This window comes from Hemiscyllium ocellatum, chromosome 24 (assembly GCF_020745735.1).
Source record: "Hemiscyllium ocellatum isolate sHemOce1 chromosome 24, sHemOce1.pat.X.cur, whole genome shotgun sequence".
NCBI classification, from domain to species: domain Eukaryota; kingdom Metazoa; phylum Chordata; class Chondrichthyes; order Orectolobiformes; family Hemiscylliidae; genus Hemiscyllium; species Hemiscyllium ocellatum.
The window spans coordinates 17,260,814-17,286,317 of record NC_083424.1 but is presented as its reverse complement, the minus strand read 5'-3'; the positions used below and the strand labels follow the sequence as shown (position 1 = coordinate 17,286,317).

Sequence of the window (25,504 nt, the reverse complement as noted above, 5' to 3'; positions counted from 1 at the left end):
TGATGATACAAATATCTCAGGAAGACACCCAGCAATCACTTCTCTAGCTTCCCACAGAGTTCTCGGGTACACCAGATCCGGTCACGGGGATTTATCCATCTTTACCCGTTTCAAGACATCCAGCACTTCCTCCTTTATAATATAGACATTTTTCAAGATGTCACCATCTATTTCCCTACAGTCTATATCTTCCGTGTCCTTTTCCACAGTAAATACTGATGCAAAATACTCATTTAGTATCTCCCCCATTTTCTGTGGCTCCACACAAAGGCCGCCTTGCTGATCTTTGAGGGGCCCTATTTTCTCCCTAGTTACCCTTTTGTCCTTAATATATTTGTAAAAACCCTTTGGATTCTCCTTAATTCTATTTGCCAAAGCTATCTCATGTCTCCTTTTTGCCCTCTTAAGTACATTCCTACTTCCTTTATACTCTTCTAAGGTTTCACTGGATCTATCCTGCCTATACCTTAGATAATGAAACGGTCAACAAAGAAATAGCAAGCTGGGACAGAAGAAAAGCTAAAAGTGAAAAAGATGAGTTAGCTGTTCTAAATGAAATCAGTATAACTTTCTTACCTCCGGTTGACAAATGAACATTGACAAGTTGGACGACACTGCGCATGTGTGTGGGCCGGCACCATGTCCAGCAATAGACATGCGCATTAGCCGGAGGAGTGGGTGGGTGTGCGCATGTGCAGGAGCATAGAGTTATCATGGCGGCTCGTAGCCATGTGCAGGATCCCAATGACAGGAGGTTGCGTCCGATCTATGGTAACGAATTAATTCATCGTGATTTGCTTGCAACATTCACCTGTTCACACACCAGTAACAAAATTCAAGCTATTCAAAGACATGGTGCTTTGTTAATTGAACACCGCGAATCCGCCTCTTGGTAGGCCGCAAATGTATCCTCGAGCTCGAGTTACACAGCACTTAGGAGCTCAGTCTGGTATCGAACGCTTGTTACTAATAGTCCAGCGTCCATTTGATTTTCAAATTTTATTGTTGTTTTCACTCGTAGAAAGCTTTGTTTTTTTTAGAAGTTTGTTTAGGCGGTTGTTTGGTTGTCAGTAGTTAAGTAGAGCGATGTGCATATCTGCAGTTGAAACCTGTTGATTTCTCATTACGGTGGAAGCGAGGCGTTTGGGATACAGCAACTAAAACACTGGGGTGTTGGTGTAGACAAACTTTTGATTGGATATCTGGGGTGGGTCATCTTTTTAACCTAAACTGCTAGAGTGCATGGAGTTTGGTTGGGAGCGGCAACTTTGCCGCCTGAGGATGCTTCTGATCTTGGAAACAAGTTATGTGGTAGTTGGAGCTTAGCGCTTTTCTGGAAATAGCTGATTTAATTGTGGCGTTTCAACACTCATGCTTGCTTTAACGTTGAACATTTGACAATAATGTTTTGCTATGTTCTGTTTTTAAGTTATATGTTACTTGACTGAAATTATTTTTAAAAAACCTTACTGTAAATGAATCATTTTGTTAACCAGAAATATCACTAAAGATTATTCTGTTGTTTTGGCAGGAAATAGATGTGCTGCAGTAGCGTATTCATGCTAGAGACGTTCTGATCATTGCTTCACTAACGTACTTAGGTCTAATAGGTGTTGATGATAAGTTGCATGTAAAGTTGGCACAATGGTTAGCACCTCAGGCGACTGACTATGTGGAGTTTGCACTTTCTCCCACAGTCCAAAAATGTGCAGGTCAGGTGAATGGTCATGGTAAATTGCCCGTAGTGTAAGGGGAATGGGTCAGGGTGGGTGGCTTTTCAGAGGGTCAGTGTGGACTTGTTAGGCTAAAGGACCTGTTTCCACACTGTAAGTAATCTAATCTAAAGATGTTTAGGTAGAGGATCTTCTTGTGCAGTTGGAGTGTCCTTACCACTGGACTAGGGGCCTGGGTTCAAGTCTCATTTGCTCCAGCGATCTGTAATAACATCTATGAACAGGTTGATTTGAAAAACAAGTCAATTTTTAAAAAATGAATATTGAAACTGAGGGACTGTTGTGATCAGTGTCTCTGTCCCTGGACCGAGAGACCCAAGTTCAAGCCGACTTGCTCCAGAGGTGTGTAATAGCATCTCTGAACAGGTTGAATAGTAAAGTAGTTTGCATATTTAGATTATAGGTTTATTTTATCTGTTGAGTTGTTAATCATTTTAAGATTTTGGTTTTGGTAGTGTTTGATCTCCAATTTGGGAACAGAATGTAGTTATGGAAACATACAGCATGGAAACAGGCCCTTCAGCCCACCATGTCGGTGCTGACCACAAACATCGAGCTATATTAATCCTGTTTATCTGCACTCTTGATTCGATTTGTTATTGTCTCATGTACTTGGCTACAGTGAAAAGTTTTGTTTTGTATGCAGTATAGATCGTACCATATAAAGTGCATACAAAGAACAGAGTAAATAATACCATGTTACGGCAGCAGAGAAGGTGCACAGACTGTGATCAGCATTAAGTTTAAAATTTAAATTGGTTGACTTGGTCCAAAGCCTACTGTGAAGAAGCTTTTTAAGTGCTCATCCAGATGCTCCTTAAATGTTGTGAGAATATCTGCCTCCATTACCCTTTCCAGCAGCATGTTCGATATTTCTACCACACTCAGTGGGAAAAACGTTCTTAGATCTTCCATTAAAAAAAATTACTCCCCAACTTAAGCTTATGCCCTTTTTTCTAAAGTAGGCTACAGTTATCCTATTATTTTGAATACCTATCTAAAGGATCCTTCAAAAATTAAATCCCCTGAGTTTTAAAAAGGAATCAGAGAATATAAGGATCATTGGCTGGGCTAGCACTTAATGGTCATCCCTAATTGCCTTGGAGAACATAGAACATTACAGCGCAGTACTTGCCCTTTGGCCCTCGATGTTGCGCCAACCTGTCATACCAATCTGAAGCCCATCTAACCTACACTATTCTATGTACGTCCATATGCTTGTCCAATGACGACGTAAATGCACTTAAAGTTTGCAAATCTATGTCCATTGCAGGCAAAAAATTCCATACCCTTACTACTCTCTGAGTAAAGAAACTACCTCTGACATCTGTCCTATATGTATCATCCCTCAATTTAAAGCTATGCTCCCTCATGCTCGCCGTCACTATTCTTGGAAAAAGACTCTCCCTGTCTACCCTATCTAACCCTCTGATTATCTTATATGCCTATACTAAGTCACCTCTCAACCTTCTTCTCTCTAACGAAAACAGCCTCAAGTCCCTCAGCCTTTCCTCGTAAGACCTTTTTTCCATACCAGGCAACATCCTAGTAAATCTCCTCTGCACCTTTCCCAAAGCTTCCACATCCTTCTTATAATGCAGTGACCAGAACTGTACACAATACTCCATGTGCGGCCGCACTAGAGTTTTGTACAGCTTTAGCATAACCTCATGGTTCCGGAACTCGGTCCCTCTATTAATAAAAGCTAAAACACTGTATGCCTTCTTAACAACCCTGTCAACCTGGGTGGCAACTTTCAAGGATCTGTGTACCTGGACACCGAGATCTCTCTGCTCATCTACAGTACCAAGAATCTTACCATTAGTCCAGTACTTTGCATTCCGGTTACTCCGACCAAAGTGAATCACCTCACACTTGTACGCATTAAACTCCATTTGCCACCTCTCAACCCAGCTCTGCAGCTTATCTATGTCTCTCTGTAACCTACAACATCCTTCGTCACTATCCCCAACTCCACTGACCTTAGTGTCATCTGCAAATTTACTAACTCACCCTTCTACGCCCTCATCCAGGTCATTTATAAAAATGACGAACAGCAGTGGACCCACTACCGACCCTTGTGGTACACCACTGGTAACTGGACTCCAGGATGAACATTTCCCATCAACCACCACCCTCTGTCTTCTTTCAGCAAGCCTGCGATCCAAACTGCTTTATCTCCCACAATCCCATTCCTCCGCATTTTATACAATAGCCTACTGTGGGGAACCTTATCGAACGCCTTGCTGAAATCAAAGGTGGTAGTGGCAAGTTGCTATCTTGAACTGCTATTATTTTTGGTTTATAGGGACATCTAAGCTGCTATTGGGAGAAGAGTTCCAAGATTTGGGTCTAATGACAATGATTGAAAGGGGATATAGCTCCAAGTAAGGCTGTTTAGATGAAGGAGAGCCAGGGGAATGTGATCTGTTTGGATTTTCAGAAGGCGTTTGAAAGTGCTACACAAGAGGCTGCTAAATAAAGCAAAAGCCCATGATGTTGGGGATAAGGTGCTGGCATATTTTGAGGATTGTCTGACTGGTAGAAGGCAGAGAGGGTATAAAATGGTCTTTTTCAAGATGGCAGCTCTGGAGGGATCAGTGTTGGAACACAGCTATCCATAGGACTTTAATGATCTGGATGAAGGAACTGAAGTTCCCATAAACCAAATCATCTGCCAATATTTCCTCCACCAGGGATATATTTCCCTCCCCACCCCTTTCTGCCGTCCACGAAGACCGTTCCCTCCGTGACTACCTGGCCAGGTCCACGCCCCCCTACAACCCACCCTCCCATCCTGGCACCTTCCCCTGCTACCGCAAGAATTGCAAAACCTGCGCCCACACCGCCTCCCTCACCTCCATCCAAGGCCTTAAAGGAATCTTTCACATCCATCAAAGCTTTACCTACCCATCCACCAGTATCATTTATTGTATCCGTTGCTTTCAATGCAGTCTCCTCTACATTGGAGAGACTGGACGTCTCATAGCAGAGCGCTTTTGGGAACATCTCTGGGACACCCGCACCAATCAACCACTGTGGCCCAACATTTAATCTCCCCCTGTCACTCTGCCAAGGACATGGAGGTCCTGGGCCGCCTCCACTGCCACTTCCTCACCACCTGACGCCAGGAGGAAGAACGCCTCATCTTCCGTCTCGGAACACTTCAACCCCAGGGCATCAATGTGGGCTTCTACAGTTTCCTCATTTCCCCTTCCCCCACCTCACCCCAGTCCGAAACTTCCAGCTCAGCACTGTCCCCATGACTTGTCCTACCTGCCTGTCTTCTTTTCCACCTATCCACTCCACCCTCCTCACTGACCTATCACCTTCATCCCCTCCCCCACTCACCTATTGTACTCTATGCCAATTTCTCCCACCCCACCCTCCTCCCATTTATCTCTCCACCCTTTAGGCACTTTGCCTGTATTCCTGATGAAAGCCTTTTGCCTGAAATGTTGATATTACTGCTCCTCGGATGCTGCCTGAACTGCTGTGCTTTTCCAGCACCACTAATCCAGATTCTGGTTTCCAGCATCTGCAGTCATTGTTTTATCCTGTGTTTACCATTGTTGCTAAGTTTGCAGATGACATAAAGCTCGTTGGCGGAATAGCTGGTGTTGAGGAGGCGAGGCGTCCACAGAAGGACTTGAACAAGCGAGGAGAGTGGGCAAGGAAGTGGCCGATGGAATTCAGTGTGGGAATGTGTGAGGTTATGCACTTTGGTACAAAGAACAGAGTATAGACAATTTTATAAATGTGGAAAGGCTTTGGAAATCTGAAGTATAAAGGGACTTGGGAGTTCTAGTTGATGATTCTCTTAAGATTATCATATAGGTTCAGTTGACAATTAGGAAGGCAAATGCAATGTCAGGATTCATTTCAAGAGGGAATTTCAAGAGAGATGTACTGCTGAGGCTGCATTTGGAATATTATGAGCAGTTTTGAACCCCAAAGGAAAAATGTGCTGGCATTGGAGGGGTCCAGAGAAGGTTTACAAGAATAGTTCCAGGGATGAAGAACTCCTCACATGAGAAACATTGAGAATTCTGGATCTGTACTCGATGGACATTAGAAGGATGAAGGTGGGGAAATCTCTTAAATACTGAGGCCTGGTTAGAGTGGATATAAAGAAGATATTTTCTCCAGTAGTAGAGACAAGGACTTGAGGGCACAGCCTCAGTGAAGGGATGACACTTGAGAACTGAGACAAGGAGAAATTTCTTCAGCTGGAGGATAGGGAATCTGTGGAACTGATTGCTGCAGAAGGCTGTGAAGACCAATTCATTGAGTATATTGAAGACAGAGATCGGTTCTTGATTGGTAAGGTGAAAGGCAAGAGAATGAAATTTAGGAACATATCCATCATGATCCAATGGTGGAGCAGATTCAGTTGGCTGAATGACCTAATTCTGCTCCTGTATCTTAGGTGGGGTGATTTAGAGGGTAAAAAGTGAGGTCTGCAGATACTGAAGATCAGAGCTGAAAATGTGTTGCTGGTTAAAGCGCGGCAGGTCAGGCAGCATCCAAGGAACAGGAAATTCGACGTTTCGGGCACAAGCCCTTAATCAGGAATGAGGAAAGTGTGTCCAGCAGGCTAAGATAAAAGGTAGGGAGGAGGGACTTGGGGGAGGGGCGATGGAGATGTGATGGGTGGCAGGAGGTCAAGGTGAGGGTGATAGGCCGGAGTGGGGTGGGGGCGGAGAGGTCAGGAAGAAAATTGCAGGTTAGGAGGGCGGTACTGAGTTTGAGGGAATCGACTGAGACAAGGTGGGGGGAGGGGAAATGAGGAAACTGGAGAAATCTGAGTTCATCCCTTGTGGTTGGAGGGTTCCCAGACGGAAGATGAGGCACTCTTCCTCCAACCGTCGTGTTGTTATGTTCTGGCGATGGAGGAGTCCAAGGACCTGCATGTCCTTGGTGGAGTGGGAGGGAGAGTTAAAGTGTTGAGCCACGGGGTGGTTGGGTTGGTTGGTTCGGGCGTCCCAGAGGTGTTCCCTGAAGCGTTCTGCAAGTAGGCGGCCTGTCTCCCCAATATAGAGGAGGCCACATCGGGTGCAGCGGATGCAATAGATGATGTGTGTGGAGGTGCAGGTGAATTTGTGGCGGATATGGAAGGATCCCTTGGGGCCTTGGAGAGAGGTAAGGGAGGAGGTGCGGGCGCAAGTTTTGCATTTCCTGCGGTTGCAGGGGAAGGTGCCTGGAGTGGAGGGTTGGGTTGGTGGGGGGTGTGGACCTGACGAGGGAGTCACGAAAGGAGTGGTCTTTGTGGAACGCTGATAGGGGAGGGGAGGGAAATATATCCCTGGTGGTGCGGTCCATTTGGAGGTGGCGGAAATGACGGCGGATGATACGCTGTATACGGAGGTTGGTGGGGTGGTAGGTGAGAACCAGTGGGGTTCTGTCCTGGTGGCGGTTGGAGGGGCGGGCCTCAAGGGCGGAGGAGCGGGAAGTGGAGGAGATGCGGTGGAGGGCATCGTTAGAGGGTAACTTGCAGCTTATGCTACCATGCACCTTGTCTTTCTAGATGGTAGCAGTTGCAGTTCTGGAAGGTGCAGTTGAAAGATCCTTGGTAAGTTATTGCAGTGCATCTTGTAGATGTACACTCTTGCCACTATGCAAGGACACAATTAATTGTATGGTCCTGGGAGTATTGCCAAACAGAGACCTAGGGGTGCAGATGCATAGTTCTTTGAAAATGGCGTAGCAGGTAGACAATGTAGTGAAGATGTTTGGCATGCTAGCATTTATTGGTCAGAACATTGATTTTAGGAGTTGAGACATCGTTTTATGGCTGGTTAGGCCACTTCTAGAACACTGCATTCAATTCTGTTCTCCCTGAAAGTTGTTAAACTTGAGACTGTCCAGAAAAGATTACAAGGATATTGCCAGGATTTCAGGGTTTGAGCTAGAAGGAGAGGCTGGATAGTCGGGGTTTTTTCTCTTGTGTCTTGGAAGCTGAAGGGTGACCTCAGAGATTTATAAAACCATGACAGGCGTGGGTAGAGTGAATAGCCACGGTCATTTTCCCAGAGTAGAGGAGTCCAAAACTAGAGGGGAAAGATTTAAAATTGACCTGAGGGGCAACTTTTCATCCAGAATGTGATGCGTGTCTAGAATGAGCTGCCAGAGGAAGTGATGGAAACAGGCATAGGTAACATTTAAAAGGCAACTGATGGGTACATGAACAAGAGTTGTTTAGAGGAATGTGGGGCAAATGCTAGCAAATGGGACTAGATCAGTTTTGGATAGCTTGTCGGTGCAAACAAGCTGGTCTGACGGGGTCTGCTTCATGCTGTGTAACTGTGTGACTCTGAAGATGTTGATATTGAGGGATTCGGCGAAGGCAATGCCATTAAGTATCAAGCGTGATATATAGTTTCTCTTGGAGATAGTTGTTGCCTGCCACTTATGAATGTTACTTAACACTTTATTCTCCAAGCCGAGATGTTGTCCAGGCTTGCTGCATTTGGAGACAGACTGCTTCAAAATCTGAGGAGACTGTGAATGATTCTGACCTTTGGGCATAATCAACAAAAATTCCTACTTTAACCTTGTGATGAAAGGAACATCATTGATGAGTTGATGAAGGTAGTTGTACCTTGGAAATTCACCAAGGAACTGCTGTAGTGATGACCTTGAAGTGAGATGATTGATCTTCAACAACTGCAACTGTCACCTTTGTGTTAGGTATGCTCCCGTCAGTGGAAAGGTCCCCAAATTCCATTTGACTCTAATTTTACTTGATTCCTTGATGCGATTCTTGGTTTATTGTGGCCTTGATGGCTAAGGTTGTACAGCTGATTCTGGAGCCACAAGTCTTGAGTGCTGTTGCCAGAATATTGTCAGGGGTTCATATGCTTTGAAATATCCTGTGCCTCGAATTGTTTCTTGATGTCACTTGGAATTATTTAATTTGTCTGAAAACTGGCATTGGTGATACAGGTGACCTGAGGAGGAGATCGCGATGGATTATCTGTTCAACACTTTGGACTAAAGATCAATGTAGGATCTTCAGTCTTAGCTTTTATGTTGGTGTGCTGGACTCCTTCATTGTTAACAGCTGCAAATGTGTTGCTGGTCAAAGCACAGCAGGCCAGGCAGCATCTCGGGAATAGAGAATTCGACGTTTCGAGCATAAGCCCTTCATCAGGAACAAGCTTGTTCCTGATGAAGGGCTTATGCTCGAAACGTCGAATTCTCTATTCCCGAGATGCTGCCTGGCCTGCTGTGCTTTGACCAGCAACATATTTGCAGCTGTGATCTCCAGCATCTGCAGACCTCATTTTTTACTCCTTCATTGTTAAGTCAAGATTAGAGTAATGCTGGCAAAGCACAGCAGGTCAGGTATCATCCGGGGAGCAGGAAAACCAATGTTGAAGGGCTTTTGCCTGAAACGTTGATTCTCCTGCGCCTCAGATGCTGCCTGACTTGCTGTGCTTTTCCAGCACTACCCTAATCTTGACTCTAATCTCCAGCATCTGCAGTACCCACTTTCGCCACTTCCGTTGTTGATACAGGAGATATCTCTGGAGCATCCTCCTCCTGGCTGTACTTGAGAAAGATTTTCTAGTTGTAGAATAGGCATCATAACACTTGGAAATTTTAGCAGAGACATGAAGTGATTAGCTTTAAAAGAGACACAATATAAAGTAATAGTACACTATAAAATCTAAATCTAAAAACTTTTTAAAGGAAATACAAGTATGCAGTCTTGGGGATATCATACACAAATGTTTAAAGTTGGCAAAAGAGAAGTTGAGAAGAACACGGGAAATGCATATCGAATCCTTGACTTTACATATGAAGGAAGACAAAAACAATCAAGTTCCGCCAAATCTTTATAAAACATTCAGACTGGAATATTGTGACCAATTCTGTGCTTCTATCTATAGAAACAATGTTGAGAATTTAGAGAAGACTGAGGAAATGGAGATTTTGAAGAAAATTAAGGTTCTCCACATAATGAGTCAAAGGCTTAGGGGAGATTTGATCGAGGTGATTTTGATAGACCTTAAGGGCTTGTTTCCCATTTTAAATTGATCAGTATTCAGTGTACCCAAATTTATGGTAAATGAAACAAAGAATCGGATAACTTAAGGAAACCTTATTTTCATGGTGTATTTGTATGTTACAGAATACAGTGCAAGAACAGATTCAGTAGTTTTCAAAAGTAAATCTGGTAAATACTGGAAAAGAAAAAAAAAAGTGATCATGGGGAATTTGAGCTTTATTCAAAAGTGCATTTGGAGTCCAGATTAATTGAGTTCCACTTTTAATATTGTAATTGAATAGCTAGTAAAGGGGAACCTCTACTGAAGCTTTGTTAGTCTCAGTATTTTCTTATAGAACATGTGACTGCTGAGAACAGTGTTTTAAATTTATGATGAATTTAAAATGCTGAGTAATACAGGGCAAAGGTGAGGACTGCAGATGCTGGAGATTAGAGTCGAGAGTGTGGTGCCGGAAAAGCATAGCAGGTCAGGCAGCATCCGAGGTGCAGGAGAGTCGATGTTTCTGGCAAAAACCTTTTATCCTAATTCCTGTACCTCGGATACTGCCTGACCAGCTGTGCTTTTCCAGCACCATATTTGTGTAATGCAGGACATTCTTTTTGCTGGTCCGGTTTGTAGATCTAGGACAGGCAGAAATGTCCTTGAGCAAATAAGTGATTATAAAATAAACGCTATTTTCTATAATTATGACTTTAAACAGAAATGTGAATCTGTCCCAACAGGTAATAAAACAGAGACTTTCACTATTTTTTAAAAATCTGTTTTATCCATGAATATATTGGTACATGTGGATCTAATTATATCTCTCTAGCAGCAGTTTGTCAGTACGTATTCAAAAGTTAAACAATATTGCAGAAGTGCCATAACTTAAATTGAGAAAGTCTTCATATATGAAAAATAAAAGTTTTGTAGCCAAGTTGCACTTCAAGTGATCCAAGTGGTTTTGAAATCAAGATTTCCTTGTGTACTCTTGATATTTCACACTGCTGCAGTGGTTGCAGAACAGAGACATCAAACTTTAAGGTTTCCAAATTAATAACTTCTAAACGGTTATTTTTGAGTTGAGTAATGTGAAATTCAAAACAGCAGTTCAGAAAATACTGGGAACTCTTAGCAGGTCATGATTAGCCAGATAATGTTTCAGGTCAAAAACTCTTCACTGAAAATGTTGAGTTCTCCAGATACTGCCAGACTGGCTGAGTTTCTCCAGCAATTTCTGTTTTGTGTAAGAGAAACACATGTTTATCTTATGGGTAATAAAGAAGAAAGAATAATATAACATCTTTCATGGCCCTTTTGTGCTTTACAAGTAATACAGTACATTTTTACTTATTGCTGTTGTAATATAGTGAAAATTGGTAACTGATCTGCACACAGCAAGGCCCCACAAACAACAGAGGGAGTTTACTGTATGATTGTGTGTGTTTTCTTTCTGCATATGAAATACCATCTGGCTATATTTATTGAACAGATTTTTCAAATGGCTGTTTTCAATTAGAGTGGGTTTGTAGAGCTTTGACTGACTTGTTCATAACGACAACTTGAATGCTTTTAGGTAATTAAAGAAGGAACTTGAATCCAAAAGGAGTCTTTACTGATTAAGAAGTGAGCCTTATAAAATATAACTGTTATTGTTTAAAATCACTGTGCTTCTGTTTACAGGTTAATGGAAGTATGCAGTCAAAACAATAGAATGGGCTCAGATTAATTCATTTTGACACCAAAGGGCATTTTGACAGTTTGTACTGAAGGGAAAAATATAGCATTATCTCTGAAAGACGAGGTAATTTTTATCAGTGCTATATTTAAATATGAGATGGTGGTCGACATGCTGTTGCTTATTTCTCTGGTCTCCTAACACTCAAAGAAAATTCAATGTTCAAGGAATTGTTGCAGCTCTTTGCAGAAGTGGAAGTATGTGTTTTTCATCCCTTCTCCTCCATTGCTATTAATGCCCCTTGCCTACCCCTTCGCTCCAACCAGCACCCTAATATTGCACATTTTGTTTTGTTAATCTATCAGGCTCAAAAAGCAATGAGTTCAGATCAGGTTGCTTAACATAAAGATTGTAAATTTTCGCATCTTCAGACTGGAAGACAAATTTGAGAAGAACTGAATGACTTGCCAAAAAGCTAATTGATTCATTCCTGGAATAAATTCAAAACAGGTCTTCTGTAAAATTGAGTTTAAGTTTTAGATGGTCTAGTTTCCTGCAAATTTAGAGAAGACGCTTATGATTAGATTTTCTGATTCTTAGTAATGTGCTGTGCTTCTTAGGTGGATCAACATATTGCTTCAGTATTTGACAATCACCAGTTTTTGCTTTGTGTGGAGGCATGAGTTGCTTCCCTTGATTTATGAATGAAATGTTCAAAAGATATCAAGTGTAATGTCCTTTTTTTTCTGTGTAATTTTGAGATTTTTTAGTTGTTTGAGGTACTGAAAATTTTGAGTTCAGAAGAAAGGTGACTGGACTGGAAGCATAATTCTGCTTTCCTTCTACAGATACTGCCAGACTGGCTGATATTGCTCAGAGACTAAGTAGTTGACCTGCTGTAACAAGTTGAAGGAAGAGATCGAGGAGATGCACAGTTTAGGCTGATAATGGAGCCAAAGGCAGATGGAACACTGAATCGTTTTGCTGCATATTGCAAGTTGTTATTAAATTGGATCAGTGGATTTGGTCTGTGCATGGCTCCAATATCACTGTCTAACTTAGTACTGGTCATTCTGTTATAATGCGCATTTCCTCAATGCGAATTCACTGTAAAGCAACTGACAATTAGGGATGCTATTTGTAAAGCGCCAACTTTTAAAATGTGTGTTCGCTGTAACAAAATTACATTGCCAAAACCTAAAGCGCTGTTTGTAAAGCATTTTTTTTCTGTAATGTGGGGTTGCACAACAACACAACTGTCGCATTATAGAAGAACTAACTGTAGTGCCATGAAGTTGTTTGACTGCAGTCAAGAGTTAAGGAAGGAAGCTACTGTGTGGATATACCAGATGTCCCTGATCAAAAATAATCCATGTTTTATTGTAGTTCTGTCAATGGCTTCATAGAATTGGAATCTTTTTAAGAATCTCTCAAATTTTCTTCCTAGCTTACTCAGCAAGTAAATCACCCTGGCATCTAGTTATGCAGCATTTTGCCACTGATGTGTGTAGGGGAGCAAAAGGATTTGGGTCTCCAATTATACATTTTGAACATAAGTGCACGGATATAAAGTGTATTCAAAAGGCTAATGGATTGTTGAACAACATCTCCAGTGCTAGGATAAAAATGGGAAAATATGTTGTCTAGCCTTGACTACTGCATTCTATTTTGAGGACCACAACTCAGGATATATATATCAATGGTAATGTATATTGCAGATTGACTAAAATTATACTGGTGTTTAAAATGTGACTCTTGAAAACTGGATGTATTAACCTGGCTTATATTTGCCCTAGATTGCATTTATGGTGGTATATATAATGATGAAACTATTAGATACGTGTAATTATTTCCTTTTGTTTGAGAATCCAAAACATGTTGGCACAATCTTCATACTAAAATTAAGCAGTTGAGGGGTTGAATTAAGAAGCATTTGTTTACAGACTGGTGATGAGGAATTGTCTTCCCTCAGTAAGCGATGGTGATGGGTCAATTGAAAATTTTTAGTCATAGAAGGATCCATTTTTGATAAAAGTATTGAGGTAGATGCAACAAAAACCAAGATAATTAGATCAGTCATGATCAAATCATATTAACATTGAATTGCCCACTCCTGTTTCTACTTTCTTGAGGGATTTGGCGTGAGTATTGCTGGAAAAATGTCCTTTCAATTCTCTAACAATGGAGGTCTTCAAGTATTGGTTTTCGTTTGATTGGTTTCATTTCTCCAAATAACTTCCCCAACAACATTGTGGTCGAGTCTTTTCAACAGAACCAGTAAAAGTGAATCCCAAGTCCAAGCAAGAAGGATCAAAACCAATTATAATATTTTAAAAATGCTCTGAGTGCTAGGAGAAAAAGAACTAACATTTCAGTTGTGTAACTTTTCAGTCACAATTCCTACCATTCTTTTGCCAGGTTCAACACTTAAACGTTATGCTTCAGACAATATTTCCTTTAATTTAAAGCAGATTTAATGCCACCTTTTGAAGAAGAATGAGATATGTGAACACATTTGCATGTCTACGGAGAATCATTTGGTCAACACTTTTTTGGAATATACAAGATTCTTCCGGGTCTCCATCCGGTAGATGTACACAGATTGTTTCCCCTTATGGGAGAGTCTAGGACCAGAGGACATAACTTCAGAATAAAGGGTAGCAAATTTCAGACAGAGATGAAGAGAAATTCTTTACCACAGAGGCTTGTCAAGGTTGGATTGTGACATATAGTCAAGGCTAAGATAGACAGATTTTTAATTAGATTGGGTATCAAGGTCATGGTGAAAAGGCAGGAAAGGGGTAGTGAACATTATCAGATCAGTGAAGATCTCACTGAGGGATGGAGCAAACTCAGTGGACTGAGTGACCGGGTTTTCTTCCTATGTCGTATGGTCATAGAGTCACACAGTACAGAAACAGCATCCTGTTCAACCCATCCGCGTCAATCAGACATCTGAATCTGATCGAGTCCAATTTTCCAGCATTTAGCCTATAAACCTCTGAACCCTTTCCAATCATATCCTTCTGAAAATGTGTTGCTGGTCAAAGCACAGCAGGCCAGGCAGCATCTCAGGAATAGGGAATTCGACGTTTCGAGCATAAGCCCTTCGTCAGGAATGAGAGAGAGTAGCCAAGCAGGCTAAGATAAAAGGTAGGGAGGAGGGACTTGGGGGAGTCAGTGAGTCTCTCTCTCACTGCATTTCAGTGAGTCTCTCTCTCACTGCACCCCCCAGGTCACCTCCATCGCCCCTCCCCCAAGTCCCTCCTCCCTACCTTGTATCTTAGCCTGCTTGGCTACTCTCTCTCATTCCTGATGAAGGGCTTATGCTCGAAACGTTGAATTCCCTATTCCTGAGATGCTGCCTGGCCTGCTGTGCTTTGACCAGCAACACATTTTCAGCTGTGATCTCCAGCATCTGCAGACCTCATTTTTTACTCAATCATATCCTTCACATCTTCTAGTTCTTTGAATAAGATGGCTCAGGTACAGTGATTAAATCACCTGCCCTGCTTTATCATTCTATTCATGCATAATTTTTATACATCAAACATTAATGCTTTTGAAAGTTATGAAGACACAAGTGCTCAGCACACTGTCATGATGTGAGCACTTTGATTTATGATATATTGGTACTGTACATGATTTCAGAATTTGAGGGACAAAGCCTGTTGTACTTTTGAGAGATGGGATACCTTTTTGAGTTATACCTCTCTCTGGGAAATTTTGTTCAATATGTGCAGCTCAGTTTTGATCTAACCACTGTCTTTGCCCAGAACAATGAACAGCTCTGATCTCTATGATACTTCCACACCCAGTGAATCATTTGTCATAAATGTCATGTTGCCCATTAAATCACTGGAAGAGCTCACATGTTTTATTTAGTTTTGAATCCGACTTCATGTGGTTGATGGGACCTAATGATTTTTCTGTGCACACATGCATGATATTGTAGAGCATTCACAGTGACAGGAGGGTCAAGCATAAAAATGGTGATCCTCTTGCAAGTGTCTAGAATTTTGAAAGTTCATAAAAGTCAATCTACATTGTATGAGTTCAACAAGTTTTAGGCATACTTTTTAAATGTATTTTAAAAATGTGTTATGAATGGTTTGCTGATAATTTGTGGCAGATGCCATTTATCTAAACAAATTGTTAAAAAATAACAAAAACAGTAGTTGCTGGGAAAACTCAGCAGGTTTGGCAGCATCTGTGGAGAGACCCTTCGGAAGAGAGGTCATTGGATTAAAAAAATTGACTCTGCTTTCTCTCCACAGATACTACCGAACCTGCTGAGTTTTCCCAGCAATTTTTGTTTTTCTTTTGGATTTCCAGCATCTGTAGTTTTTTTGGTTTCTTTTGGGAAAATATAAATGATCATGCATGTTGATTGCAGTAGCTTTATGAATTTCATCATATGGTACCAGGAGAGTTAATTTTCTGGAAAAGCTGATGTGTAGTTTAATCAAGTAGTATGCATAGGAGACACTGAAAAAATGACTGAAATGTTCATACATAATTTTAAAAATAAGGAGCACTTCAGGTGAGGACCCCTGCAAACAATCTTTGAGCATGTTTTCATGCAATTTTGTGTTTCTCTCCCCTTACTCCCATTTTAAAAATCTTTGTGACTCTGCCAGTCAGGAAGGAGCTCATTTTTTCAAAAGAGTCAGTGGCATTAGCTCAGATTTTTCTTTCTAAATGAGATTTAAATTGATATCTACTGAGAAAGAACATCAGTACTATTACTTAGTATATTTCAGGAGAGGTAAGAGAAGCAACTTCATTTTCTTTATCTGGTGTTGATGTGGGGGAATGACCCTCTCTTTGTGCCCCCCCTCATCATGTGCTGCCTTCTCTTTGCAAGCCAAAAAAAGAGGTAGAAGGCAAATTATCATGTTCAACCTGGGAAGTGTTGCTGAACAAAAAGAGACTTTAGAGTGCAGGTTCATTGTTCTTTGAAAGTGATGGTGCAGGTAGACAGGTTAGTGAAGAAGGTGTTTGGTATACTACCTTTATTAGTCGGTGCATTAGGAGCATGTTAGTGCTTTACAGAACATTGGTTAGGCCACTATTGGAATACTGCATGCAATTCTGGTCTCCCTGCTCTCGGAAAGGTGCTGTGAAACTTGAAAGGGTTCAGAAAAGATTTACAAGGATGTTGTCAGGGTTGGATCTATAGGGAGAGGCTAAATAGGCTGGAGCTATTTTCCCTGGAGCAATCATGAGAGACATGGGTGTAAGATGAGGGAAAAGATTTACAAGGGACCAAAGGGACAACGTTTTCATGCAGAGGCTGGTGTGGATATGGAATGAGCTGCCAGAGGAAGTTGTGAAGACTCATACAACTACAGCATTTAAAAGGCATCTGGATGTGTACATGGGCCAAGTGCTGGCAAATTAGGACTAGATTAATTTAGGATGTCTGGTGGGCATGAACGAGTCAGACTGAAGGGTCTTTTTCCATGTTGTACAGTTCTATGACTCTCAACATTAATAAGAATTTTCAGCAGGTGTATTTAATAAGCACAATCATGAAGCTTTGTTGAGATGAAAGAATTTGTCCTGACTAAATCTGAAGAATTTGACCGAAAGAATGGGTACATGTAAGCACTGATGGTATAGAGCCAAACCTGTGTAAAGAGCTGGAAGGAAGATCTGAGAGTCTTGGCCTCTCATTATCTCTGAAACCCGAGACCCATTAAAACCTCCAGCTCTTTAGCCACGCCCTTGAAAAAGAGATTTTACTCATGCCAAAAGAAAACTTGCAGCATTTTCTCTTTCTCCTTGCAAATGTTTTTGGGAATAAGTTTGTTGAGGAGAAATCCTATTGGTTGAATATCTTTATCTGCATTATGATGTGAGTAATATGTGGATTACTCCCAGCGCTATGAGCTAGTGAGGACACGAATAGAAGGATAGAGCAGATGAATTCATGGCTGAAGAACTGGTGTATGGGAGAAGGATTCACATTTTTAGATCATTGGAATCTCTTTTGGGGTAGAAGTGACCTGTACAAGAAGAACGGTTTGCACCTAAATTGGAAGGGGACTAATATACTGGCAGGGAGACTTGCTAGAGCTGCTTGGGAGGATTTGAACTAGTAAGGTGGTGGGGGGGGGAAGATAGTGAGGAAAGAGATCAACCTGAGACTGGTACAGCTGAGAACATAAGCGAGTTAAACAGTCAGGGTAAGCAGGGACAAGGTAGGACTAATAAATTAAACAGCATTTAATTCAATGCAAGGGGAGTAACAGGGAGGGCAGATGAACTCGGGGCATGATTAGGAGCATGGGACTGGGATAGACAATAGGTGCAGGAGTAGGCCATTCTGCCCTTCGAGCCTGCACCACCATTCAATATGATCATGGCTGATCATCCTTAATGAGTATCCTGTTCTTCCTTATCTCCATACCCCTTTATTTCACTATCCTTGAGAGCTCTATCCAACTCTTTCTTAAATGAATTCAGAGACTGGGCCTCCACTACCCTCTAGGGAAGAGCATTCACACAGCCACCACTCTCTGGGTGAAGAAGTTTCTCCTCATCTCTGTCCTAAATGGTCTACCCCGTATTTTTAAGCTGTGTCCTCTGGTTTGGCACTCACCCATCAGCGGAAACATGTTTTCTGCTTCAGAGTGTCCAATCCTTTAATAACCTTATATGTCTCAATCAGATCCCCTCTCAGTCTTCTAAACTCAAGGGTATACAAGCCCAGTCGCTCCAGTCTTTCAGCGTAAGGTAGTCCCACCATTCCAGGAATTGACCTCGTGAACCTACGCTGCACTCCCTCAATAGCCAGAATGTCTTTCCTCAAATTTGGAGACCAGAACTGCACACAACACTCCAGGTGTGGTCTCACGAGGGCCCTTTACAGCTGTAGAAGAACCTCTTTGCTTCTATACTCAATTCCTCTTATTATGAATGCCAGCATGCTATTAGCCTTCCTCACTACCTGCTGTACCTGCATGCTTGCCTTCATTGACTGGTGTACAAGAACACCCAGATCTCTTTGTACTGCCCCTTTACCTAAATTGATTCCATTTAGGTAGTAATCTGCCTTCCTGTTCTTGCCACCAAAGTGGATAACCATACATTTACCCACATTAAACTGCATCAGCCATGCATCTGACCACTCATCTAACCTGTCCAGGTCACCCTGTAATCTCCTAACATCCTCCTCGCATTTCATCCTGCCACCCAGCTTAGTATCATCAGCAAATTTGCTAATATTATTACTAATACCATCTTCTATATCATTAATATATATTGTAAAAAGCTGCGGTCCCAGCACTGATCCCCGCGGTACCCAACTGGTCACTGCCTGCCATTCCAAAATGGAGCCGTTTATCATTACTCTTTGTTTCCTGTCAGCCAACCAACTTTCAATCCAAGTTAGTACTTTGCCCCCAATACCATGCGCCCTAATTTTGCTCACCAACCTCCTATGTGGGACTTTATCAAAAGCTTTCTGAAAGTCCAGGTACATTACATCTACTGGATCTCCCTCGTCCATCTTCAGAGTTACATCCTAAAAAATATCATAGCAATTACAGGAACATGGCTCAGGGCTGGGCAGGACTGGCAGCTTAATGTTCCAAGATACAAATGCTACCGGAAGGATAGAAAGAGAGGAGTGGGGTGGCATTTTTGATAAGGATAGCATTACAGCTGTGCTGAGGGGGGATATTCCTGGAAATACATCCAGGGAAGTTATTTGGATGGAACTGAGAAATAAGAAAGGGATGATCACCTTAGTGGGATTGTATTGTAGACCCCTGAATAGTCGGAGGGAAATTGAGAAACAAGCTTGTAAGGAGATCTCAGCTATCTGTAAGAATAATAGGGTGGTTATGGTAGGGGATTTAAATTTTCCAAACATCAACTGGGACTGCCATTAGTGTTCAAGGTTTAGTTGGAGAGGAATTTGTTAAGTGCGTACAAGACAATTTTCTGATTCAGTATGTGGATGTACCTACTAGAGAAGGTGCAAAACTTGACCTACTCTTGGGAAATAAGGCAGGGCAGGTGACTGAGGTGTCAGTGGGGGAGCACTTTGGGGCTAGCAACCATAATTCTATTAGTTTTAAAATAGTGATGGAAAAGGATAGATCAGATCTAAAAGTTGAAGTTCTAAATTGGAGAAAGGCCAATTTCGATGGTATTAGGCAAGAACTTTCGAAAGCTGATTGGGGCCAGATGTTCGCAGGTAAAGGGACATTTGGAAAATGGGAAGCCTTCAGAAATGAGATAACAAGAATCCAGAAAAAGTATATTCCTGTCAGGGTGAAAGGGAAGGCTGGTAGGTATAGGGAATGCTGGATGACTAAAGAAATTGAGGGTTTGGTTAAGAAAAAGAAGGAAGCATATGTAAGGTATAGACAGGATAGATAGAATCCTTAGAAGAGTATAAAGGAAGTAGGAGTATACTGAAGAGAGCAATCAGGAGGTAGAAAAGGGATAGCATGAGATAGCTTTGGCAAATAGAATTAAGGAGAATCCAAAGTGTTTTTACAAATACATTAAGGACAAAAGAGTAACTAGGGAGAGAATAGGGCCCCTCAAAGATGAGCAAGGCAGCCTTTGTATGGAGCTGCGGAATATGGGGGAGATACTAAATGAGTATTTGCATCAGTATTTTCTGTGGAAAAGGATATGGAAGATATAGACTGTAGGGAAATATATGGTGACATCTTGCAAAATGTGCAGATTTCAGAGGAGGAAGTGCTGGATGTCTTGAAACAGGTAAAGGTGGATAAATCCCCAGAACCTGATCAGGTGCACCCAAGAACTCTGTGGGAAGCTGGAGAAGTGATTGCTGGGCCTCTTGCTGAGATATTTGTATCATCAATAGTCACAGGTAAGGTGCCGGAAGACCTGTAGTTGACAAACGTGGTGCCACTGTTTACAAAGGGTGGTAAGGACATGCCAGGAAACTATAGACCAGTGAGCCTGACCTCAGTGGTGGGCAGGTTGTGGGAGGGAATCCTGAGGTTCAGGATGTATATGTATTTGGAAAGGCAAGGACTGATTAGGGATATTCAACATACCTTTGTGCGTGGGAAATCATGTGTCACAAACTTGATTGAGTCTTTTGAAGAAGTAAAAGAGGATTGATGAGGGCCGAGTGATAGATGTGATCTATATGGACTTCAGTAAGGCGTACAACAAGGTTCCCCATGGGAGACTGATTAGCAAGGTTAAATCTCATGGAATACAGGGAGAACTAGCTATTTGGATACAGAACTGGCTCAAAGGTAGAAGACAGGGTGGTGGTGAAGGGGTGTTTTTCAGACTGGAGGCCTGTGACCAGTGGAGTTCCACAAGGATCGGTGCTGGGTCCTCTACTTTTTGTCATTTACATAAATGATTTGGATGTGAGCATAAGAGGTAGAGTTAGTAAGTTTGCAGATGACACCAAAATTGGAGGTGTAGTGGACAGCGAAGAGGGTTACCTCCAATTACAACAGGATCTTGACCAGATGGGTCAATGGGCTGAGAAGTGGCAGATGGAGTTTAATTCAGATAAATGCGGGGTGCTGCATTTTGGAAAAGCAAATCTTAACAGGAATTACACACTTAATGATAAGGACGTAGGTTTGCTCGCTGAGCTGAAAGGTTCATTTCTAGATGTTTCATTACCTTACTAGGTAACATCTTCAGTGGATTTTATGCAAAGAAATGCTGAAACTGCCTGCTTTCTATTTGTATGTTTGGGTTTCTTTGGGTTGGTGATGTCATTTCCTTTAGTGATGTTATTTCCTATGGTGAAGTCACTTCCTGTTCCTTTTCTCAGGGGGTGGTAGATGGGGTCTAACTCGATTGATAGAGTTCTGGTTGGAATGCCATGCTTCTAGGAATTCTCGTGCATGTCTTTGTTTGGCTTGTCCTAGGATGGATGTGTTGTCCCGGTCGAAGTGGTGTCCTTCCTCATCTGTATGTGAGGATACGAGTGAGAGAGGGTCATTTCTTTTTGTGGCTAGTTGGTGTTCATGTATTCTGGTGGATACATCTATCTAAGATAGAAGAGGATGAAATAATGGTCTCCTTTGATGTAACAGCCCTGTTTACTTCAATCAACATTAACCTGGCTAAGAAAACACTGACTATACTATTAGAAGACCCAAAGACACACTCAGCAAACACCACTAACTTCATCAACAAGGAGAATATCATCAAGTTAGTGGACCTATGCCTTACCATCATTTGACTTTCAACAACAAAACTTACAGACAAACCAATGGGAACACCTATGGGATCTCCAATATCAGGGTTCTTTTCAGAGGCAGTAATGCAGAAACTTGAGCAAACAGCCCTGCCAACCATCCAACCCAAACTCTGGGTCCGCTACGTGGATGACACCTTTGTCATCACGAAACGAAACAAGTTAGAGGAAGTCTTCAAGACCATCAATGATACCCTTACTGGCATAAACTTCACTAAAGAGGAAGAAAACAACAACAAACTGCCATTCCTAGATGTCACAGTTGAGCGAACAGATAATGGGGAACTTCAAACCAGCGTCTACAGAAAAACAACACATACAGACCAAATATTAAACTACAGAAGCAATCATCCCAACACCCACAATCAAAGCTGCATCAGAACATTATTTCAACAAGCCACCATACACTGCAGCATAAGGGAACTATGCAGTGCAGGGGAAAGTCACCTGTACCATGTGTTCAAAAAGAATGGGTACCAATGAACACAGTCCACCGACTTTTCAGCAACAAACCCAAACAAGCTGACAAAACGTGTCCAGAAACCCTAGCCACTCCCCCCTACATCAAAGACATCTCAGAAATGACTGCCAGACTGCTCAGACCCCTTGACATCATGGTAGCCTGCAAACCTACCAACACACTAAAACAGCAGCTAATGAACTTGAAAGACCCTAAACAGACAATGAGCAAAACTAACGTCATTTACAAAATACCATACAAAGACTGTAGCAAAGACTACATTTGGACAAACAGGCAGAAAACTAGCCACCAGGATACATGAACACCAACTAGCCACAAAAAGACATGACCCTCTCTCACTAGTATCCTCACATACGGATGAGGAAGGACACCACTTCGACTGGGACAAGCCAAACAAAGGCATGCATGAGGATTCCTAGAAGCATGGCATTCCAACCAGAACTCTATCAACAAACACATCGAGTTAGACCCCATCTACCACCCCCTGAGAAAAGGAACCGGAAGTGACTTCACCACAGGAAATGACATCACCAACTCAAACATATAAATTGAAAGCAGGAAGTTTTCAGCATTGCTTTGCATAAAGTCCACTGAAGATGTTACCTAGTAAGGTAATGAAACGTCTGGAAATGAACCTTTTCAGCTCAGCGAGAAACCTACATCCAAAACCTCAACCTGAGCTACAAATCTTCTCAAAACTCACTTAATGGTAAGGTCCTCGGGGATGTTGCTGAACAAATTATAGCTCTTTGAAAGTGGAGTTGCAGGTAGATAGGATAGTGAAGAAGGCCTTTGGTCTGCTTTCCTGTATTGGTCAGAGTATTGAGTAGGGGAGTTGGGAGGTCATGTTGTGGCTGTACAAGAGATTGGTTAGGCCACTGTTGGAATATTGCATGCATTTCTGGTCTCTTTCCTATCGGAAAGATGTTGTGAAACTTGAAAGGGTTCAGAAAAGATTTACAAGGATGTTGCTAGGGTTGGTGAATTTGAACTATAGGAAGAGGCTGAACAGGCTGGGGTTGTTTACCCTGGCATTGGAGGCTGAGGGGTGACCTTATAGAGGTTTACAAAATTGAGGGGCATGGATAGGATAAAAAGGCAAATTCTTTTCCCTGGAATCGGGAGGTCCAGAACTAGAGGGCATAGGTTTAGAGTGAGACGGGAAAGATATAAAAGTGGCTCAAGGGGCAACTTTTTCACACAGGATGGTAGGGGTATGGAATGAGCTGCCGGAGGAAGTTTTGGAGGCTGGTACAATTGCAACATTTAAGAGGCATTTGAATAGGAAGGGTTTGGGCCGGATGCTGGCAGGTGGGACGAGATTGGGTTGGGATATCTGGTCGGCATGGACAGGTTGGACCGAAGGGTCTGTTTCCATGCTGTACATCTGTATCTGTGATTACTTCGCTGGAAATCTAAGTTTGAAGCTGTGATAGCATTGAATTCAGCAGCCAGACCAGTGCCAGCAAATTTCAGAAAAGGATGTTGTTTAATTCAAGAAACCCTTATAATGTTAAATTTACTGCATTATTTTGTTGAAACATATTTAAAAATGTACTTCGATTGTGCTATCATTTGTGTTAAGCTAACTATTTTGTTTGGATTTTTACTGATATTTTTGGTGGTTCGCCCCAACCCTTTTTTTTCCATAGGCCCCATTATTTCTATTGTGCAATTTTCTCTAACATGACATCACATGGGATTGTAACTACAGCATTATAGGAGTCAACATTGGCATCAAACACTACTGTTGTATAATGTATCCTAACCACTGCTCTTGTGTGAGGTATTGTCATCAAAAAGTTCAATAAAATTTTTGAGTTTAATGAAACTGCATGGTTTGCTCAGCCATTTCAGAGGGGAGTTAACCACATTGATGGAAGGCAGGGGCCGCACATCAGTCAGACCAGGTAAGGCTTACAAATTTCCAAAAGGACATTTGTGAAACCTGATGGGTCCTACAATTGACAGTAGTTATATGGCTGTCATTTGGGTAGCTTTTGATTCCTTTTACTTTATCATCATCTTCCATAATGGGATTCAAACCCATGTTCCCAGAACATTTGCCTGGGGCTTAGATTCCTCGTCCTGTGATATTATTATGCCATCACTTCTGCAAGAATGCCGCAACCTGTATTTCCCTCCTAAATCATTCACCATCCTGACTTGTAACTATATCACAATTTCTTCATTGTCACTGGTGAAAATCCTGGAACCTGCTTCATAACAGCACTGTGGGTATCTCTGTTCGTCGAGGACTGCAGCAGTTCAAGAAAGCCACCACTTTATTGAGTGTAATTGGTGGTCTTCAATAAATGCTGATCTCACCGTTGATAACCGCACCCCAATAAAGCAATTGGTAGATTTGCTGTTTCTATCCTCCTTTTTAAGGTGGAATTTATTGGGTGTGCTTGGTCGAGGAAAATGATCAAGTAGCCGAATGAGAGGAGGCTGTTGTCTTAATCAAACAATGATTTATTTTTTGATAACTGTTGAATGAAAGTTATTTTGGTCTGAACTTATTACAAAGACTAAGATAGGCGTGGAGAGTAGGTCTATTTCTTTCAAGGTCCTGAGTTAGTCTTCTGAAGTTTACATAATCTTTGGGTCGTGCTTTAATGCATTTGTCAGCATTAATCTTTTCAGAGCTTAACACGTTATACAACGGTTGGGTGTTCTCATGTGCTTGATGTGAATGGTGTGCATTTAAAATACTGGTGTATTTGGCCTTGCATGAGTTTTCACACTTGTTTTTATTTTCAATAGCAACATTGTACCCTACCTTTTTACCTCAGTTTTAGGAAAAGTTATACGTTGTATCTTTTGTACAGATTATCTGGACAATGGCAATAACAAGATGGCTATACAGCAAGCTGATAAATTGCTCAAAAAACACAGGGACCTTCACTGTGCAAAGGTAAGCCAGCATAACAATAGTTTTCTAAATTGGAGTGCAATATGTAACCTTTTTCATGGTTGCATAGTTTGAGACATGATTGTAATAGTAATTGCAAAGTTAGTCCTCCCCTTCAAAAGCAGTGCATGAGTATTTCCAACAGTGCATAGGTCTAAATAGTTCTGCTGCCAATTGCAAGTTTCACTTGAAGTGACATGTTTCTGATTATTCTCAATATTTAGTCTGGTTATTTCTAGATTAAAAAGGCAGTAAATCATTCAACTGTTAAATTCTAATTTATTGGCGTACAAGATGTAGTAATATCAAAACCACGTGGTCTTAGATTTGACTTACCATAAAATTTTATCTGATCATGATGAAAGTGTTGCCCCACTAAGTACAGATTTCACCATTCCATTTGTGAAGTTATGCCGTTGTGAGGGGAGAAAGTATGATTGTTAGACAAAGGCAAGTTCACAGTTCATACAGAAGTCAGT

General features: G+C 41.7%; 1 protein-coding gene across 1 annotated transcript in view; it reads left to right on the top strand.

Moving 5' to 3' along the window:
- Window positions 1-693: 693 nt before the first annotated feature.
- naa25 (N-alpha-acetyltransferase 25, NatB auxiliary subunit) overlaps window positions 694-25,504 on the top strand; it is a 96,701-nt gene continuing 71,890 nt past the window's right edge. The window contains exons 1-2 of the mRNA XM_060843531.1: window positions 694-771; window positions 24,943-25,028. Of these exons, the coding sequence (XP_060699514.1) occupies window positions 714-771; window positions 24,943-25,028 (144 nt within the window). The 5' untranslated portion in view covers window positions 694-713. The remainder of the gene's footprint in view (window positions 772-24,942; window positions 25,029-25,504) is intronic.